At 60.6% G+C, this 20,211-nt stretch overlaps 1 protein-coding gene across 5 annotated transcripts in view; it reads right to left on the bottom strand.

The window, feature by feature from the left end:
- Positions 1-20,211, bottom strand: part of NR5A1 (nuclear receptor subfamily 5 group A member 1) — a 28,241-nt gene that overhangs the window by 4,393 nt on the left and 3,637 nt on the right. The window contains exons 3-9 of one of the 5 annotated variants that reach the window (XM_087869383.1): positions 19,910-20,205; positions 18,812-19,025; positions 16,030-16,146; positions 15,730-15,871; positions 13,061-13,686; positions 6,365-6,484; positions 4,385-4,573 (exon numbers count right to left, since the gene is read on the bottom strand). In XM_087869383.1, the coding sequence (XP_087725509.1) occupies positions 4,385-4,573; positions 6,365-6,484; positions 13,061-13,686; positions 15,730-15,871; positions 16,030-16,146; positions 18,812-18,853 (1,236 nt within the window). In that variant the 5' untranslated portion in view covers positions 18,854-19,025; positions 19,910-20,205. Of the gene's footprint in view, positions 1-4,384; positions 4,574-6,364; positions 6,485-13,060; positions 13,687-15,729; positions 15,872-16,029; positions 16,147-17,492; positions 17,559-17,663; positions 17,676-18,811; positions 19,026-19,909; positions 20,206-20,211 lie in introns of those variants that run through there. The other 4 variants (XM_087869380.1, XM_087869381.1, XM_087869382.1 and 1 more) reach the window with 4 other exon arrangements.

Here is a 20,211-nt window from a genome sequence, read left to right as displayed (position 1 = left end):
TGGGGTCCTAGGTTTCCAAGGTTACTCTGGACTCCAAACTCCTCTTCCTCCTCACCCTGGAGAGACCACTGTCAAGTCATAGCCCCCTCTCCCACTTACCTGTGCCCCCTGCTAAAGGACTGTCGTGAGGATTCTGTGGGATAATGGGGGTGACAGAGCCAACATCCCACTGGACACCATGCCTTCCTTCCACTGGACACGGGAGCAGGAGTCACAGACCTGGAGCTGCCCCCTTAATACGTCAGGGGTTCAAATCCCAGCTCTATCACCAACTGGGTGACCTTGGGCAAGGCCCTTCCCCTGAGCTGTTTCCCCGTCATCTGCAAAATGGGGCACACGAATCTGCCTCACAGGATGCCCAGCTCTGGGCCCCGGGACACCGCAGGTGGGAGATGGGCACGGGGGAGAAAAGCCCCGGAGTGTTCCCCAGACTGCTGAGCTCTGGCAATCCTGGAGGTGGGAGGTGGGAGGGGGCTGGGAGATGGCACCCCCACCTCGGAGAGCAGCCTGCTAGCGCTCTGCGGAGCTGGGGGCCCCCAGGTTCTCAGAAAAGCCCCCTTTTCACGGTTTAATTGAATATTTGAATAATCCTTTCATTCCAGCGAGGCATAAAGAATGTTGTCCCAATAGCAGTGACTCAGGCAGGCGCCCCCGCGCACAATGGCCCCTCGAGTGGGGCTGCTATTCAGGCGGCCTTTTGTTGGCGTGGAGCAGTGGGTAAATTGCAAACGCTTAAGGGAATGCTGCGGCGGCCGCCTCAATGGGAGTCAGGAAATCGAATGTTAGGTCAATCCATTAAGCTTCGATTAAGTCCTCTGCGGAACAATGCCAGCCGGGCCCATCTTCATAAACACCGTGATTGCCAGGAGAGAGGCACTAATTTTAATTAAACCTCCTTACCTGCCTCCAGGCCTGTGGGGAGACGGCTATTTAGACGCCAAATGGCACCCTTCTGTGGAGGCAGGCGGGAAGGAGGCACTGAGGGGGCCTGCAGGCGAGGGGCAGGGGAGGGGGCAGTCGTCATAGGGGATGGGGCTGCCCGGTCCAGGGAGGCACTGCCCCCAGGGTGATGCCCAGTGTGCCAGCTGGAGGTCTAAGAGCAAGTAGCCGTCCCTCTCTGGGCTCCAGGTCCCTTGTAGACCTATTCCTGGGGCTTAGGGGTGGGGAATATGGGAGAGTCTGGGCAGACTCTGGGCAGATCTTCTCCCTCATCTTGCCCAAACTTGTTCACTTCACTCCAGCCCTCGGTCTAGCCTCTTGCAGGGCTCTGGGCTGCCATCCGCCATCCTTCTCCCATGCTGCAGCTGGAAGGACCTTGCTAAAATGCAAATGCGATCATGTTACTCCAGCTGAAAAGCCTTCCCAAGGGAAGGGTCAAGGTCCTTGGCCTGGCATTCGAAGCCTTGCACAGCTCAGTCCCTGCCTGCCTCCCCAGCCTCCAGTCCACCCCCTCCCTGCCCCACGACCACACCAGACTTCCAGGATTCCCCATCCCTCTGCCCAACCCTTTGCTGCCACTTGCTTTGTTTCACCTAGAACACTCCTACTCATACTGCAAGGCCCAGCTCAGAGGCCCCTCCTCCAAGAAGCCTTCCGTGGTATCTTAGGTGTGGGTGGTTTCTCCTCTTTGGGCCAACCCTGATCACACTGGCCTGCTCAGTCTCCTCCTGGAATGCGGAGCCTGTCAGCCAACAGCCTCTCTACCTCACCTGGTCTCCAAGAGTTAGTTGCTGACCTGCTGGGCTGGGCGCTCCCTCACCCACCTCAGCCAGACCCGCATCCCTGTGATAAGGCACCGTGCCAGAGCATGCGATAAAGACGGAGACTGACTTGATCATTCATTCACTTCATTCATTTCTTTGCTCATTTGCTCACTGGTGGACGATAGTTAGGAGGAAAACAACACCAACGCACATTCCAAGGGGCCAGGCCACGCACTGAGCACTTGGGGGAATTCCCTCATGAAAACCTCATAGCAAATTAAGGATTATTATGATGGTCATCTTACAGATGGGAAAATAGAGGCTCAGAGAGGGGAGTGACTTGCTCAACGGCGCACAGCCAGAGAGAGAGTCCAGATTTAGAATCCAGGTGGTCTGTCTCTAGTCCCCATTCTTAACCACTGTTCCGCCCTGCCTCACATGTGTGAGAACACACACACACACATATATGCACACACTCTCGCTCCTGCATCCGGCCCTTCCAGCCTATGCAAGACAAGCACTGGAGATAGTCCCTGTCTCTTGGGCCCCAGCCACCCCCTCTGGCAAACAGGAGGAAGACTAGCAAGAAGGAGGGGCAGGCACTCGAGCTTCAGAACAGGCCACTCACCCGGACCAGGGGAAGAGGGCTGGGCACAGCTCTGCTATCCTTACACCCCAGACAGGGAGGAGGCCTGGATTGATCTTGGTGGAGGCCACAGCTGGGCTGGGCCTGGCAGTCCCCAGCATCCAGGGCTTTGTTGGAAGAGGAGCAGGGGCTGCAGGGGTGTGTCTCGGGCCCTGGGGTCTAGAAAGCCAAAACATGGCACCTGCTCTACAGGGAGGCCTGGCCAAGAAGGCTGGTGGCTGGCAGCCCATCTTCCACCCACCCCTCCTCTGGACCTCCCTGCAGGCCTCCTGATGGGTGTCAGGTCAAGAAATACCCCAACCACTGGACCCCACACTCTATGTGCGTTCTAAATCCTTCCTGTCTCCAGATCTCCCATCACTCCCCAATTACATACAGATTCTTTCTACAACGTGACATGTAAGGAGCCGCCAGCCTGTGACAGTTCATAGTCTGCACATGTGTGAAAACAAAGGTATAAATGCAAAGGCACAAACATGCACATAATTCCTCTAGTCCCCACACCCCCAACCATGCACCACCATGCCTTTGGCCTGAGCCAGTTCCCAGAGCCCGGCAGCTCACAGAGACAAGCCCGGCAGGTGGCTGCTGCTGGAGGGAACCAGGAGGGAGCTTCCCCCAACTGAAGCCAGCCTGGCCTGGGCCCCTAAGGCCCCTCCATGGGCTCCAGGCCACAGCTTCTAATTGGCTGCCCAAGATTCTGTCCCCAGCCCGCACCATGGTTGTCCCCTTCAAGCCCTGTAGCCTTGCATAGAAACCCTCCAGCTACCAGCCTGCTGTGCTGGAGTCAGGAGACCATGGCCATAGCCCAAGGACTGGGCTTCCCATGGTCAACACTTCACTAATTACCCCCAACCCTGCCCCGCTCTCCCCACTCTTGGGCAGGTGCTCCCTTGCCAGACTGGGGCTATGATGCAATCGACCACAAAGATGAAATCTGCATCCTGCCCCCTCCCCAAGCAATGAGGCATCCATGCCCCTCTGTTCTGACCTTCCGTCCCATCTACACCCCTGCTAAAAGATTTATCCCTCCAACAAACTCCTACTTATCTTCCAAGGCCCTGCTCCGATGTCCCTCTTCCAGGAAGCCTTCTAGGCAGAGCCCTTGTTCCCCATTCTGGGTCCCCATCTCTCTGTCTGCGCTCCAGCAGCACTAGCTGGAGGCCTCGACTGGACTGGGAGCCAGCCACCTGACAGCGAGGACACGTCCATGTTCACGACATTGCTGGACCCAGGGAAGGCACAGGTGGCTTGCCAGGTGAGGGAGGACAGGAGGCCAGCCTGAGGAGAGCCTGAGGAGGGCAGAGGCTGGAGCAGCACAGGCTGGGCCGGTCAGGAGTGGGATGAGAAGGAGACCCCAAGTCAGGGAGTGGGGCTGGTGGGCGGGGCTCAACTTCTGCCACTTCCCTGCCTTACTTTCCTCCCTAGCTCTGCTCCCAGTCTTCCAGCCTATACATCTGACTAATCATTTCACTCATTGCTGTAGCTTGCTAGTTATATTATGCTTATTGTCTCTCCCCCAAGAGAAGGTGGGCTTCGTGACAATACGGATTGGGAATCTTTTTCGTTCACCCCGTGTCCCCAGTGCCTTGCAGAGTGCAGATGTTCCAAAAAGGTTTGCAGAATGAATACCTGAGTGAATGAATGAGTGGGGAGCCCAGAGTCAGAAGCTGGGCTCCCTAGAGCAGGGAACCGGGAAAACAGGGACCCCAGGATGGGAGCCAGGGAACAAAACCTCATGAAATCACACAGGCGTTTTTCTGGAGGTGACCTGGGCCCTTTTCTAGGGCTTTTGGCCAGGAATTTGCCGAATTCTCAGGAGTCCTTGTCCCCCAAAGGGCAAAACTTAGACACTGTCTTGGTCCTCTGTACTTCCAAACAGAGAAACTGAGGCCCAGAGAGGAAACAACCTCCATTATAAGAGCCAGGCCTGGGTCAGGTCCCTTCATCCCTTCCTCTCCTCACTGCAGGAGGGGTCCCTGCCCACCGACGTCCCCCCAGGGCAGAGCCTCCTGGAGCTGGGCCCACCACCTACCTCGCCCCCTCGCCGCCCGTGGCCGGGCCGGGCGCACTCACCAAGGCTGAAGAGGATGAGGAATTTGAGGCAGACGAACTCCTGGCGGTCGAGCTGCAGCGCGTGCAGCTGCAGGACCAGCTCCTGTGCCCGCAGGACCAGGCCGTGCAGCAGGGAGCCCGCCTGGGCGGCCACCGTGCTCAGCTCCACCTGCGCGGGCGGACGCCAGGGTCAGGCTGTGCCTGGCAAGGGGTGCGGGGGGCAGCAGCGGGCCCGGGTGCAAGGTTCTGCGTAGGGACAAGGGGCAGGGGAGGGGAGGTTCGGGAGGAGGCTGGGGGGGGGGGGGTCGGGTGTGCCCATCCTTGGAGCTGAGCCAGGTGGGGAGAGCCTCTCCTCAGGTCCCCAGAAACCCTCCGAGCCCCGCAGCCAGGGCCCCGCGCTCCCAGGGCTCCTCACGCTGCCGGGCCCAGCGCTGAGCACCCCGCGGCCTCAGAGCCAACCCCAGGCAGGCGGGTGTGGGGGGAGAGCTGAAGGGTCCTTCTCACACAAAGAGCTGCTGCCAGGCCCCGTGGTACAAGCAGCTTTTGTGTTTTGTGTGGCATTGGCAGCAAACACCACGTTGTGCTGGGTGTGGGACAGGGCCGGGGCTGGTCGGCCTGGATCCACGTGGACACGGCCACGTGAGTGCCCAGGGCCCCACACGCCTACACGTGGCCACTCGGACTGGGGATGTGGTCACACCTCAGCTCCCATTCACACACACTCACAGACACCCTCACAGGGCGCTGCACCCGTTTCATGATGTGAACACACACACACACACCCTTTTATGGTCATGCACCCATGTATGCGTTCCCACACATGGTGACAGGCAGATTTCAACAACCACATGCTTACGTGTGTGGAGATATGGCCTCAGAGACTTCGGCCTGCATGTTGACATAGGCCAACACAAACATACAAACACGTTCATACCTCACACTCCCCCATCTGCATTCACAGGTGGCCTCCAAGTCCCACCCTTGGGACCAGCACTCCCTGGCCCTAGATGCCCTGAGACACCCAGGGCAAGAACGGAGCAGGAGGACCAAGGGCCTGGGTTAGAGATAGGGGATGGGGAGCAGGGCCTCAGCCTCCAACCCCCACCCCCAGAGTGCCTGTCAACGGCTCTTCCTCCTGTCTCCCCCTCGGGTGTGGTGTTCCCTCCACAGCCTAGACCCTGGCATCAGCCTCTATTCTTTCTCTCCCTCCCTCCCTCCATTTCTCCCACACGTCCTCCTACCAGTTGGGGATCTTCCTCCTTGAACTGCCCCCTCCCAGGTCCCCAGCATTCCACAATGGCCTCTACTTCTTCACCCCCCATCTCGTCCCCTCCGTGTGTTTCCTCAGATACAACCTGGATGAGCCCTTCTTCACTTAAAACTCTCCTGTTGCTCCCTGCTTGATCTCAGGAGTTCCCCGCTCCTATCCTAGGGCCTCTAATTCCCTGCTCGGGGTGGGGCGGGGGTCCCAAATTCCTTCGCCCATTTCATTCACTCAGGATTTAGGGCCTGCCCCCAGCCTTACCTCTCACCTCACAGGGCTCCTGGCCCCCCAAACCCCATACTAGCACCCACACACCAGCAGCCTCTGACAGCTCGGCAGTTCTAAACATTCCCCTGTGCACCTTTGTCCATGCTGTGCCCTCTGCTGTGGTGGGGGTGGGACTGCACCCCCTTTTACCACCTGACCAGCCCCTATTTGTTCTTTCAAGACCCAGGGCCACCATCACCTCCTCCAAGAGCCCTCCAAGAGCCCTGAGCTGCTTCCTAGGGGCTGGCACCTGTCAAGGCCAGGGCCAGGGTTGGGCAGAGGGAGGTGGAGCATGAACCTAGGGGAAGGGCTGACATTGGGGTGCCCAGGGCCAGCCCTGGGGTGCCCAGGGCCTAGGAACTGTTCTGGGCTCAGAATTCTGGAAGCACACTTCAGGGCCTGGCATCAGGTGCGCTAGGGTCTGGTCACCTCCTGCCCGGTGACCAGCAGGATGCTGCCCTCCTTGCCATGCTGGATCTGGCGGTAGATGTGGTCAAACACCAGCAGCTCACTCCAGCAGTTCTGCAGCAGCGTCATCTGGTCGGCCACCTGGAGGGAAGAGGCACGTGTGGGGCTGGGGTCCAGCCAGGCACAGCCGGGGACCTTCCTCTCAGCACCCCCTCCCAGCTCACGACTCAGAGGGTCACTTGGATCGTGACCTGAGCAAGCTGCTTCCCCTCTCCGTGCCCTCTTTGCCTATCTGCTTACTTCATCAAAGTGTAGCAGGGATCGCTCGCGCGCACACACACACACACACACACACACACACACACACACATACACACACACAAAGGGCCAGCAGAGGTACTCAGAACTCTGACAGGCCGAGCTTCAGGCCCCAGCTCTGCTCCTACAAGGTGCATGACCTTCAGCAAGTTCTATAGCCTTCTGAGCCTTGATTCTCTCATCTGTCAAGTGGGCAAAGTGGGGCACCCAGGGCAAGGACAGGAACTGCCCCGTGGGGGGTATCCTTCTGCCCCAGATGGTCACGACATTCTAGCATGGCAGGCGTGGACACTCGTGCCCGTGGTGAGTGGGACTGGGGACCGTGGGGTGCCAGAGCCAGCAGGGCCCTCAGAGATCCTCTGGCCGAAACCTCTATTGTTTAGATGAAAATCTGCCACCCAAAGAAGGACAGGGACTCTCCTGCTATCATAAAGAGGTAGGGCCGGTCCAGAGCCACGGCTGGCCTTCAGTCCACAAGCCTCTACAGTGACAGATACTATGCTCTCTTGGGAGTTCAGAACTGCCCGGGGCACTGCAGGTCAGCTGAGGGAGACAGCATGCCGACGCCAGTCCCTCCCAGCACCAGAGGCTCATTCGCTGACGCCATCCGCACAGCAAGTACTTCCCGGGCACCTTCCCGGGCCTTGCCCCGTGATGCATGCAAACTATGACAGCTACTGGTCACTGTGCTGCAGCTCCATGACCCCAGGAGGCTGGGACCATTGTTATCCCCAGTCTATGGAGAGAAGACACCCCAAGAAGTCAAGTAACTTGTCCCAGGTCACCCTGCTCCGTCTGGTTCCAGATCCACGCTCTAAACTGTCAGGGATGGAAGAGTACCCAGCCACCCAGGGGTTCATGGCACCCTCGCTATGTCCCCCATGCAGCTCTCCCCAATCCCTCCTCCTTCCACGGTGCCCTCACCATCCCCTGGATGTGGCACCTGCCACATCTGTTGGCACCAATTCATGCCTCTGTCTCCCCCAATACCTGTGGGGTCTGGGAAGGCAGGGCTGGTGTCCAGCTCATCTCTGGGCTTCCGGAGGAGGGGTGAATGAGCAACCAATGAACAGATATGTGTTCCCAAGACAGACACAGGGAGCACAGAGGATGTACCCCCAACTCAGGGGCCAGAGAGATCCAGGCAGCCCCCAGCCTCAGGGGAACTGGCAATGCCCAATGACTAGCTCTCTCTTCTTGGGGGTAGAAGCGTCCTCCCCTCTGTTCCCGCCTCCCCTGGGGTCAGCCTGGGGCCCATCCTCGGGCCGAGGGAGGGTGAGAACAAGTGTACAGAGAGCGAGTGAGCGGCTGGACACACAGGCTTCCTTCAGGCCTGGCCTGCCCACTCTTTCCACGGCTCACATGGCTGGGAACAAGAGGGAGGGCCTGTCTCTGTCCTGCTCTGGGTCACCAGCCCCCGTCTTCCCTTGCTCACCTCATCTCTGTGTCAAGAACCCGTACACCTCTCCCTTTCTCTCCTGGCAGAAGGTGCTTCTAGAGCCCCGCTACTGTCAAAGCAAAAAACCCAACTGGGGCCCATAGCTCAGCCGCAGCCAGCCCTGGATTGGAGGGACCAGGAGAGATTAAGGCCCAGGCAAGGCTGAATCACAGGGACCTCTCTCCTACCACTCCTCAGAAAGTGGCCAATCCCCAAAGAACCACGGGCAGGCGGCCTCCCCACCAGTTTCCGAGGATGGAGGCAAGGCTTGGGAGCACCTGTGATGGGGCCCACTCTCAGCACGCCCGCCTCAGCCTCCTCACCCCTGTCCTATCAACATTCTGCCCATGTTACAGATGAGGAGACAGAGGCTTGCCTAAGGTAACCAGAGGTCCCTGAAGGGGCCAGGTTGCTGGAGGTCCCCAGGAAGTCCCGAGGCCTGAGTAGAAGGTGCCTGCCGGGAGTCAGTGGCCTACCCGGGGCGACCCAGATGGAAGCAGAGAGGAAGGGAGGGTGGACGTGCGGGGCTGGGCTCTGCCCACCCCCCATCGGGGCCCTTGGGCCTGGCTTGAAGGAACAGGGGGGTGGGGAGGTGGAAGAGTGAGAGATAAGAGGGAGAATTAGGAGATAAGCAGGCTGAGCTTCGTGCAGAAAGCAAGAGGGGTCACAGTGACCCGGCGGGCCAAGCCCTGGGAGCAGACTCTGTACCCAGACCTCAGACCCCAGGAGTGGGGGCTGCCCGGCCCACGGGGCTGATAGGGGCGGCAGGGCAGAGCGATGCAATATTGGCAAAGCCCTGGTGCCCTGTGCCCTCTGTTTGAGTCCCCACTCAGCCACATATCCTCCTCTGCCCTGATTTTCTGTTCTGAGAAATTGGAAAAATAAATCCTCCCTCTTTTGGTTGGAGAAGACATATGAGCACAGGGGTGTCCGTTGTGAAGGGCTCTGTGCACCCGTGGTGGGCTTCCTGCAGATGCTGCCCCAGCTGAGGTTCCCATCTACCCCCAGCCAAACGGACTTTTCACTCGCTCTTCCTCTAGATGGACAGATGGACACATAAAGACACCAAACTCCAAAACGCTGCCCTCACAGATGAGCGTGCACGCGCGCATGCACACACACACACACACACACACACACACACACACACACACACATCTTTTTATTTCAAAGAAAACCAGAAGGCCCTAGCTGCCAGCCCTCTCCACAGGAAAGCAGGTGGCTAAGAGGCTCACTTAACCAAAGAGGGTGGTTTTCACCTTCCTTAGCTTTCTCCCTAAGCAAAGATTCCTCCTCTGCCCTCAGACCTCCCTGGCACCCGGGGAACAAGGACATTTGCCGTCCTGGCCCTGGGGTCCCTCGCCGGCCTGGCCTGTCTGCTCAGCCCACCAGCCGCCCACCCCTCCTGCCGGTTTGCCATAAATCTTCCCGGAGCCTTGACACTTTGCAGCCTGCCCCGGAGAAGGGGTATTTATGGGTGCCGAGCTGACCTCCCTCCCAGCAGGGCCCCCTCCGGAGCCCCCTGGGGTCTGATCCGTCTGGCAGCCGAAGGCCAGCGGGCTCTGTAATTCTCCAGTGGCTGACATGCCACGGGCCGGCCGTGGCGCTCTCCCAGCCGAGTGGTCGGCAGGCCACCGTTTGTCAGCCCGGGACTGACAGAGTTACTGCTGTTTAAATGAAACCATATATCTGAGCAGTTCAATCTGTTGCCAATCGGGGGCCTCCGAGCTGTATGTTGAGGGTGAAGTGATATCAAGATGGGTCATTAGGCACTCTCGGCCCTCACCTCCCCCTCACTGATGCCTATCAGGCGTCCTCCCGGCCCGCCCTTCCTGGGAACTGTCCAGAGAGGCTGACTGCCTGGGCCGACACACTGCCCTCCGCCGAGCAGAGCAGCAGGGACAGGTGTTTCTGCCAGCTTGCTGCTGCAGAGTCGCTTTCCAAGCCCAGGGCAAGGTGGCCGCACATCTTCTCCCGGAACGCTAGTGTCCGGAGGAGCATGGGTACAGCCTCTGCTTCCCCACTCCTCCCGGCCAGGCCAGAGTACCTCCTGCAAGTACGGATTACGGATTACGGGGGGCAGCAGGAGAGGGGACAGGAAGGAAGGGAGCAACCACTGCAGGCTACCAAACTCTCCTGTGTGCTGGGCCCCGTGCAGAATACTTGACCTGTCCTGGCTCGCTAAATCCTTGCAACAACCCATGAAGTAGATGTTGTTTCAACTCTCCTTATTTTATAGATAAGGAAACTGTGGCCCGGAAGAGTAGTGACTTGCCCACAGTCACGCCCGTGGTAAGTGGCAGGGCTGACGGAGCTGGAACTAGGACACAGGCTTCTCTGATCCTGGTCTTTGTTCTTAACTTCTCTGCCACTGTCAGCTCAACACCCCACAATTGTGTGAGATAAAAAACAGAGACAGAGGGACATCTAAGCCTGGAGAGAGAATGGAGGAGGAAAAGCCCAAGAGGGCATCCAGGCTCGCCGCATCCCCGGCAGCTCAGCAAAGACCCCAGGTCCTCCCCTGGGCCACGAGATGTCATCAGCATCATAGAGGGCTGTATGGCCTCTAGGAAGAGCTCAGGCTCTGTGGTAAGAGCCCTCCCTGCCCCAGGATGTGGGGCCCCCCTGCCAGCCCTAGCTCCTGGTCTAAGCTCCGCTTCTGACCCTGCCAACCTCTCTGGACACAGACACCTTTTCACATTTCTAGGCCTTTCCCTATGCCATTCCCCCTTCCTGGAATGTCCTTAACCTTCTCAGACAGCTTTCTGGAAAGGCAGAGATCAAAGAAACCCCTGATTTCCTTAGATAGAGCCATTCGCACGGCTGCTAGGCCCCACTGGCCCCCTTCCATTGCTCCCAGAGTGCCGGGCGGCCTGCGTTGGCATCATCTGTGTACCTGTCTGTCTCCTCCAATAGCCTGCTCTGCCCAGCCCAAGTGCCCCACTTTCAGAGCTAGAGAGCTCCCCACTTCTGTCTCCTAAGATGTATTCTGCCTAGAGGTGGGGGGGGGGCTGTGAATGGTCACCCAAGAGGGAGAACAGGGTCACTCAGCACTACTCCCACTTTTCTACTTCCCCACCTCTGCCTTTGCAAACAGACACCAGCCAGGGCTCACCAGACCAGTAGGAAAGAAGTCCCACATGGCTGATGAGGAAGCCCTCCAAGGGCTGGGCTGGTACTTATCTGCAAGACTCCTTTACAGAGGATGGTGACCATGGTTCATACTCCTGGGTTCGATGCAGAGATTCTGGGAAGGGGAAGCAGGAAGGTTTGGACCACAGAGAAGCCAGAAGCAGGAAAAAACACTCAGCAAAGCTGGGACAAAAGCCCTTCCCATCCTGCGTGAAAAACCCCAAGAGACTAGGAAGGCGGCCAGAGGAAGTGCCCTGCCCCTGGATCTAGGGTTCTGGAAAGCCAGGAATGCTCTGCTCCTCCTCCCCTCTGCACAGGGGGCTCATGGGAAGTCTGGAGGGGAAGCTAGCAACCAACCCAAGGGTCCTGGGATCCTCATCCCCAACCAGGGCCTCCAGCCGGGAGTGAAAGGCAGATGGGAATGTCTGTTCAAGGCCCTGCCTCTCGTCCCATCCATGAGGTTGGCCTAGAGAAGGGGCAAGGGTGAGAAGTCCCACCCTGCAACAGATACAGGGCACATCCACAGACCCTCCATCGTCGAAGCAGGAATCATCACCACCAATTCTTGACTCCCAGGGTAACCCAGGCCCCCAGCCCCATGATGCCTCACAGGCTCACAGCACCCACCTCCTATCTAATCCCGCCCTATGCCCAGCCTAGGCAGGCAGTGCCCCCGGCCCATCCGGCCACACGCCCCTGGAGGAAGCCCAGGCGTCAGCACTGACAATGCTGCTCAAGGCTGCAGGGGCCCCAGCAGGGAGGGCAGCGGGCCCTGCTGTTTACATCCAGCCCCGGAACAGCCAGGGAGGCCAGCCGGGGAAAGCCAAACACCGATCGGCCTGGACTAGAAACGGCCTGTGCCCAGGCCAACAAGGAGGGCTGGGCCTTGCCTGCACTCAAGGGGCCTCAGAGGTTGGCAGAGCACCCTGTTCACAGGGAGCCAGGGCACCAGAGAGGCAGCTCCCAGGCCTTGGGCCTTCAATCCACCAGGCAGGAGGACTGGGAAGTTCTTCCCTATCTGACCTCAGTTTCTCCTGCTGGTTTCTTGCTTGCTTTAGCTGCAGGTACTTCAATCCAGGGGAAGGGAAGCCTTGCAAAAAAGGAAGACTGGCTCCTTTGGGAAGGTCAGTGACAGGCCCCAGAGTCCCCCACTTAGCCCCCATGGCACACACAGACACACGAGATCAACCATCATGCACAAGAGATCCAGGGACAGCAGGACCTTCCACCTTAGCAGGGAAGGAGAATGTCCACAAGCACTCCAAACTCTGAGATGCTAAGACCCCCACCTCTGACATTTGAGGCTGGCAGGGATTGGTGGCCTCTCCAAATGGGAGGACAGGATCGGTTGTGTCCTCTTCTTGACACGGGGCTGGGGCAGCCAGAGACAGCTTCCAACAGACTCAGCTAGTCCTTTGTGGGGGGATGCTCAGGGTCTCAGAGGAAGAGATATAAATGCCTACAGAGACCCTGACCAGATAATAAAGGAACAGAGACCTGAAGGGCTGGAGAAACAGAGATGCAGGGAGACAGCACACCAGGGAGAGAAGGACCAGAAAGAGACAGAGGCAGAGTCTGTGACAAACAGAGACTCAAGAAACAGAGAAGAAAAGAGAGCAGGAGAGGTAAAGGAGAGGGGGCAAGGGACAAGGAAGGCTGTGATGGACCAGAAACGCTCCTCAGTGTCTCCAGAGAGGCCTCCCTGTGCCCAGATACTGCCTGAGGCCAGTGGGCAGGACAGCTCCATCCAGGGGTTAACTGGGACTGAGGCTTGGGAGCAAGAGGACACCCCAGACCCAGCGGCCAGCCAGGCGGGAGGAGGGACTCACCTCCAGCTCCTTGAAGACCATGCACCTGCGTGCCCAGTCCACGATGGAGATGAAGGTCTGGTCGGCCATCCGGCACAGGAGGCTGAAGGGCGCGGGCTGGTCAGGGCGGCCTTTGGCTGGCTCCTGCAGGCAGCCCACAATGCGCGCCCGCACCTGGTCTTCGTCCGGCTCCAGCTGCAGCAGCTGCAGGATGAGCTCGGGCACACCAGGCCCTCCGGAGAAGGGCTCTGAGTAGCCATAGGGTGGCCCAGGCTGCGGGGGACTGGCATAGGGCTCTGGGTACTCGGACTTGATGGCACGGCCAGGGAAGGTGGGATAGAGGTAGCCGGCCAGGGGCCCGTGGGCACTGGGCACGGCCATGGGCAGTGCTGGAGCCCCAAAGTCGCCCAATGGCCCAGCAGGTGGACCAGAGGCCAGGCCCTTGGGCTCAGGCGCATGCAGGCCAGGGGGCAGCATGTAGTCCGGCGGCGGAGGGGGTGGGGGCGGCACCCCCATTGGGGGGCCTGTCTCCAGCTTGAAGCCGTTGGCTCGAATCTGTGCCTTCTTCTGCTGCTTCAGGGCACGGTCTCGTTTGTACATGGGCCCAAACTTGTTCCGGCCACCCCGCATTCGGTCAGCACGCACAGCTGCGGGCAGGAGCAGAGCGTCAGCCTCAGCCTGTCCAAGCCACCTGCCATAATGCCACACTCACGGATCTTTCCCAAACTGTGTCACTTCCCCCACTCAGTACCTTTTCATGGCTCCCCCTGCCCACCGATGAAGTCAATCTCCTTAGCCTGGCATTCAAGGCCCCGTTTACCCTCCCAGATCACCCCTTACAAGACCCCATGTTCTTTCCACTCCACCTTATCTCTCCACTCCTCTGCCTGGCACGTCTCCTTCTTCCTCCACCTTGCCTTTGCTACTCTTTCTGCCTCAAACCCTTTCCTTTTCTCATGCCTGCCAAACACTCAGCCCTAGGGTCACCACCCGCAGAAGTATTCCTGGATTCATCTAGGCAGAATCCGCTGTCCTTGCCCCAGATGTCCTGCCTCTTGTCCACTCTCATCCTGCTGAGTGGTATCATGCCATGTGACCCAGGCTGAGAGTTTCTGGGGACTCAGCAACGGGTTCAGGTGCCTAGTACAAGGCCGAGCAGGGAGATGGTGGCAGGAAGTAGGCCCTCGCCGGCCTTACTCACAGCATCCAGTCCAGTCCCCTGTGTCCAGCTGCTTCTTGACTGACTGCCCGACTCTGTCGAACCCCTACTGCAAAATGACTCTGGCTTCCCCCATTGCCTTCAAATATGAAGCTGAGCTTAGGGCTGGCCAGGGTTCCATGCTGGGAGAAGGGACCTCCCTGGCTGACCAGATGTCCCTCCGCCTGGCCAAGAATGTGTCACCAGCCGGAGCCAACAGGTGTGCCTCTGCAGCTGCAGTGTGGCCCCAGCCCCTGCTCAGACAGGACCCCACCCTGAGCTCCAGGAGAAGGGAGAGAGCAGGAGGGAGAGGCTGGTGCCCAGGAGTGGAGGGGTCTTGGAGGTCCATTCGGCCAGTGTTCCTGCCGTAGGGGTCAAGAACCCTGCTCTGCTCCCTCCGCTTCACCGGAGTGTTGCTGCTACTGGCAACAGTGAGCTCCCCTGGCCCCAAGGACTGGAGCTGGGGATATGGGGACATCCCCCTCTCATCTAGGAGTCCTTCCTCTAGGTGGCAGGACTTGTGCTGAGCTGCTCCCAGAGCCACTAGGGGCCTTCTACATTGTTTAAAAACTTTAGCCAACAGCTGCCTGCTCGGCGCACAGCCTGGCTGGGGCCAGTGGGGTGGAAGCCTATGACTGTCCACCCTCAGAAAGTTTGAGGCTTTCCTGCTGAAATGTTTGTCCTCCCCTCTGGACTGAGAGGTGGGAGGATGGGGGTGGGAAGGCAGGGTTGGGCCTGGGTCCTCTGGGACCAATTGTATTCCCTTCCCTCACCCTCTCAAGGGCCCCCCCAGAACATGGTGGAAGGACTTTCACCCACTACGTGAACGACCTGGTGAACTTTTGGATGGACAGACAGATGGGTGGGCTGGATGAATGAAGGCTGTGATGAGGGACAGATAATAACATAAATAATGATAACGATGATAATGATAATAATAATAGCAGTTACTGTGTGCTAGCATTTCATGAAATTCCCTCACACTGACTCAAGGAGGAAGACACTACCGTTAGGTCCACTCTTCAGATGGGGAATCTGCAGCTCAGAGAGGTTAAGGAAGTTGCCCAAGGTCAATCAGCCTGTACATGGTGGCACTGGGACTTGAACTCTGTCTGGTAACGGTACTAAAGGCTCCACGGGATGTTGGGCATCAGTGGGGGTGTCGCAGGTCACCTTGCAGAGGGAGGAGGTCTGCGGGGCCCTGCCGGGTGCTGCACACCCTCTCGGAGGCTGGAGAGAGGATCCTCTCGCCCCTGTTCACTTTCAGATACCTCTGGACTCAAGCCCGTTGAGCCTGCACACGTCCCCGCACCACACAGAGCCACCCCTCCCCCGCAGAGGGCCGGCCGACACGTCAGGCTAGTGGCGAAAGGCGGGCTCCAGAAACTTCAAGCAGGCCACGGGTTCCCTCCTCTCACCCCTTCTACCTCCCGCACCCCCTACCCGCGCTGCCAGAGGTCAGCGGTCGGAGGCCGCAGCGCGGCGCGCCCACCTTCCAGGCGCATCCCCACCGTCAGGCACTTCTGGAAGCGGCAGAAGGGACAGCGCTTGCGCTGCGTCTTGTCGATCTTGCAGCTCTGGCTCTCGGTGCACGTGTAGTGCTTGTTGTTCTGCACCGTGCGCTTGAAGAAGCCCTAGGGGAGAGCGGAGTCAGCGCGGGAGGCGGCCAGGCCCCGTGTCCCTCTCCCCGGCCCGCCCGACAGGGTTTGTCCCCGCGTCGCAGCCGCTCGCCCGCCCTCCGCGCGCCTACAGCCCGGCCGGTCTGCCGGCCCGCCGCCCGCCGCCCGCTCACCTTGCAGCTTTCGCATGTGAGCAGCCCGTAGTGGTAGCCGGACACCTTGTCCCCACACACGGGGCACAGCTCATCCAGGTCCTCGTCGTACGAATAGTCCATGCCCGCGGCGTCCGCCTGCGGAGGGAGGAGAGGGTCACCGCGGGCGGGACGCGACTGGCAGACCTGGGGCCGGCTGGGTGGGCGCCCCCACGGCGGGGCCCCCCATCACCGCGCCCGGGCTTGGCCGCGCACTGGAGCGCCCTGAGCAGCCCGCACGGGGATCTTGCCGGTGCGGCCCGCGCCTCGGCCTTTACCGACCCTGTCCCGCCGCTCGTGCCCCGCGCACCCCCCGCCCCTCCCGGGGGCTCCTCCGGCCTGGTCTGCGTCGCGCCCGATCCGGCACCCTCGGTTCGGTGCGCTGCGCTCCGGATTCGTTCGTCTGAGAACAAAACCCCGATTCTGAGAAAACGAGATGGGCTCTGCCGCGGGGGAGACCCGGGCGACCCCGGCCAGAGTGGGGTCTTGAGTGTTCTGGGGATCGACCGGGGACGAAGGAGACAGAGACAGAGTCTGGGGGAGACAGAGAGATGGACAGAGAGAGAGCGAGAGCTACCGCCCGACGCTGCCCAACGGAGCGAGTGCCCTGGGGCGCCAGAGACAACGAAAATCCGAGACTGACAGAGACACACTGATGCCGGGCAGAGAAAACCCGGGGCAGACGAGACAGACAGCGAGACAGGGAGATGGAGAACGAAGGAGAGATCAGAGACGCCGAGAGACAGAGGCCCAAGAGAAAACCTGAGAAAAGCAGACGCAGAGCCAGAGACACAGCGGTAGACGAGAGACAGCCCGAGACACGGAGAGGCGAGAGCAACCGGGGAAAGAAGAAGCCCGAGAGGGGGGACAGAGACACTGAGGGAAAACCTGGAGAGACGGAGGCGCCCAGCGCGGGGGCCGGGTCCCGGAGGACGCGCGGAGAGCGGCCGGACCCGGGAGCCCGAGCTCCGAGGCGTGGCCCCGCAGGGTCGGACCCCGCCAGGAGCTCGCGCCGAGACAGGCGGAGAACGACGGCGCCCGGGACCGAGAGCCCGAAAGCGCCGAGCCGCCGAGCCGCCGGGGCCCCCGGGCTGGGAGAGACAAAGCCCGCGGCAGCGACGGCAACGGGAGGCGCAGCCCGTGCCACCAAGACCGTCTGAGACGTCGGGCGGAGGGAGGGCGCAGCGGAGACGCCGGGTGTGCAGTCGCAGGCCGGGCGCGAGGCGCAGAGACCTCGGGCGGAGACCCCGCGGGCTCCGGGGGGCCGAGCCCGAGGCGGGGGAGCGACCTCGGGCGGAGAGTCGAAGTCCCCAGGAGGGAAGCGCGCAGAGCCGGGGCCCAGGAAGCGAGAAGGGGCGCGACGGCGGCCGCGGCCCGCCTGGCGCCCACCTGGCGGCTCCTGAGAGCAGCAGCGCCCCGCGTCCCGCCCGCGAGGAGCCCCGCACCTCCCGGTCGCGCCGCCGCCGGCGATGAGCCGCACCCGGGCGCAGCGCCGCCTGCCCGCGATGACGGCCGATCGGGCCGGGGGCGGGGAGGCGGGGGCGCGGGGCCTCGGAGCGCCCCCCCCCCCCAGCCTCCCCACCCCCCGCCGCCTCCAGGGCCGCACCGAGGCGCACCTGGGACCCGGGCCCCTCCGCCGCCAATGCGCGCTGCGCGAACCCGCCTGGCAGGGGCCAGGGCCCGACCCCTCTATATCAGCGCGTGCGGTATCCGGGGGCGGAGGCCCGGCCCGCGCCCTCCCCCGCCATCTAGCCTGGCTAGCGCCTTTACCCCCACCCTCCTGGCCCCCCATTCCCAGCCCGGGCGCCTCGGAATCTGGGCAGGTGCTGGGCGCCTGGGAGCCTCGAGCCACCCAGGAGGTGAGCCCCTGTTTGCTAATCCAGTTTAGTCGTGGCAAGGGCCACACTGGGGGCGCTGGTGGTTTTGCAGCGTGGAAGTGGGTAAGGGCGAACGTGCGGGTCCATGGTCAAGGCACCGGTTCAAGGCTAGAAACCAGGTTCGTGTCCTGGCCCTGCCATATTTCCTCACTGGGGACAAGCAAATCTACACACACACACACACACACACACACACACACACACACACACACACACGTCCTCAGTTTGCTTATCTGCGAAGTGGTAATGATGACTGGACTTCCTTAAGAGTGGGCATGCGGATGAACCGAAGAGGCGTGGGCAAAACGCATGCCTTAGCACTGCGGAAGCCATCAGCAGTACCCAGCTGGGAGACCTGGGGCAAACCGTTTCTCCACCATAGGCCTCAGTTTGCTCGGCCGGAAATGGGACTCCTCCGAGGTCTGGCGAGAACCTGAAGCCACCGAGGGCGCGGGAGCTAGGACAACAGAGTGTCCCCTTACCCCTTCGGGTTGTGAGCCCTTACCCGGAGTTGGGGGAGGGGGAAGGGAACGGCCGGCATCCCGGGGACAAAGGGGTCCAGAGCTGGGCTAGGCTAAGCTAAGCAATTGCTCTGGGTTGGGAAAGGCTACCCGGTCACTCATTTTTCAGATGAAAAAATTGAGACCAGAGAAAGGGGCCTGCTCTCGTCTTGCCCCGCCCCCTCCGCGGAGAAGAGTATTGAGATCAGCAAGGCCGAAAAGCCGCGATCTTCAAGCCGGGGAAAAAACCACAGTTAGGCACCCGCAGCGACGTGCCCGATCTGAAGGCTCTGGCCCTTGGCCTCGGCCGACTTCGTCTGGGCCCCCGACCAGAGCCTCCCCCGACCCGAGCCTCCCCCGCCACCCGGCTTGGGCTGGAGCTGGCACCTCGGTCCTGCGAGCCAAGGCTGGAGACCCCGCGCAGACCATTCCGCCTATCTTTCACCACGCGGAAGAGAGGGCAGAATAGGCAGCCAACTTGCTGTGCAAGCCCGGCCAGGTCACTTCGCTTCTCTGAGCCTCAGTTTCTCCGCATGGAAAATGGAAAAGTTCGGCCCTACGCAAGGATTTCTGCAGTTTTCGTGAGATGCCACGGTCGAATCTTGGTGAGAAAGGAGAGAGAGCCGAGCCTGAGATTAGCTGCAGACTCCCGGCATCGGACCCCTGAGAAACACTAGCGTTGGCAGGAGCTGGAGGTGGGGACTAGCGCCGGTGAATAGCTCTCCATGGGGGTGGGGGGGGGGCTCCGAAAGTAGAAAACTGGACCGGCACCACCTCTGTAGGGAATTGAGGGGGAGGGCTGGGGTCTCCTGGACATCGCTGAGGAAGACTCAGGCAATGTAAGCACAAGTCCGGATTGGGGACCCAGGTGGCCTAGGGGGTTGGGCCCAGAGCCAGTTCTCCCCCTCTCCCTTCACCTCTACCCCCTTTTTCTCCAGAGGCTACACTATCCCAGGTTCAGAGCTCTGAGGCTGACCCAGGCTCCATTGCCCCCACCCTTACCCACATACCCAGGAAAGGAAGCATTGATCTGGACCAGCCACGGAACGAGGACTGACAGAAGGAAGTTGGAGACAGACACACAAATCCATACAAATCCATACAAATCCATGGAGACAACACAGACACGCAGGCAGGGAGACCCAGAGATCCAAAGACAGGCCCAGGGACAGTGGACACATTCACGGACTGCTAGGCTTGGGCCGACACAGCCCTGTGAACACTAGGCCACCAGTAGACAGCGGGACACCACAGACGCTCATGGGGCCTGTCCCCATAGGCCTAGCTCCTCCCATCAGCTGCCCAGGGAAGAAGAGGGGGGTAGCATGATGGGAGGGCAGGTCTGGGGCAGTCTCTGGCCCCTTCCCTGCCCAGAGCAGCGGGCACCAGTCACTCAGCCGAGGAGGCAGTGGCCGGCCCAGGCCGCAGGGAGGCACTGAGGAGGGAGGCTGGCCATTAGAGGCCTGGGCCCAGGCCCTCACTTACGGAGCGGAAGGAGAGCTCTCACGCCGGGTGAGGGTGCACAGTGGGCACCAGGGGTCCGAGGGAAGGCTCCGACAGCCCAGGTGGGGCAGTGGTGACCGTGGGCACACAGGAACTCCTTCACGCCACGGCGGGCGGCAGGCGGACAGTAGGCTGGCCCTGTCCGTCCGTCCTCCTCCTCCCCGCCCTGGGGGGGGGGCACCGGAGGCCCAATTGGTCTCTGCCCCCACGTGACTCTGCAGGCCTCTCTCCTTCTTTGTTGGTGTTTCTCTTCATTTAGGTCTATTTTTTTTCTTCTCCTAAAA

Source organism: Ursus americanus, chromosome 18, assembly GCF_024610735.1.
Source record: "Ursus americanus isolate L20-20 chromosome 18, mUrsAme1.1.p, whole genome shotgun sequence".
Taxonomy (NCBI): Eukaryota; Metazoa; Chordata; class Mammalia; order Carnivora; family Ursidae; genus Ursus; species Ursus americanus.
This window is presented reverse-complemented; position numbering and strand designations above follow the sequence as displayed.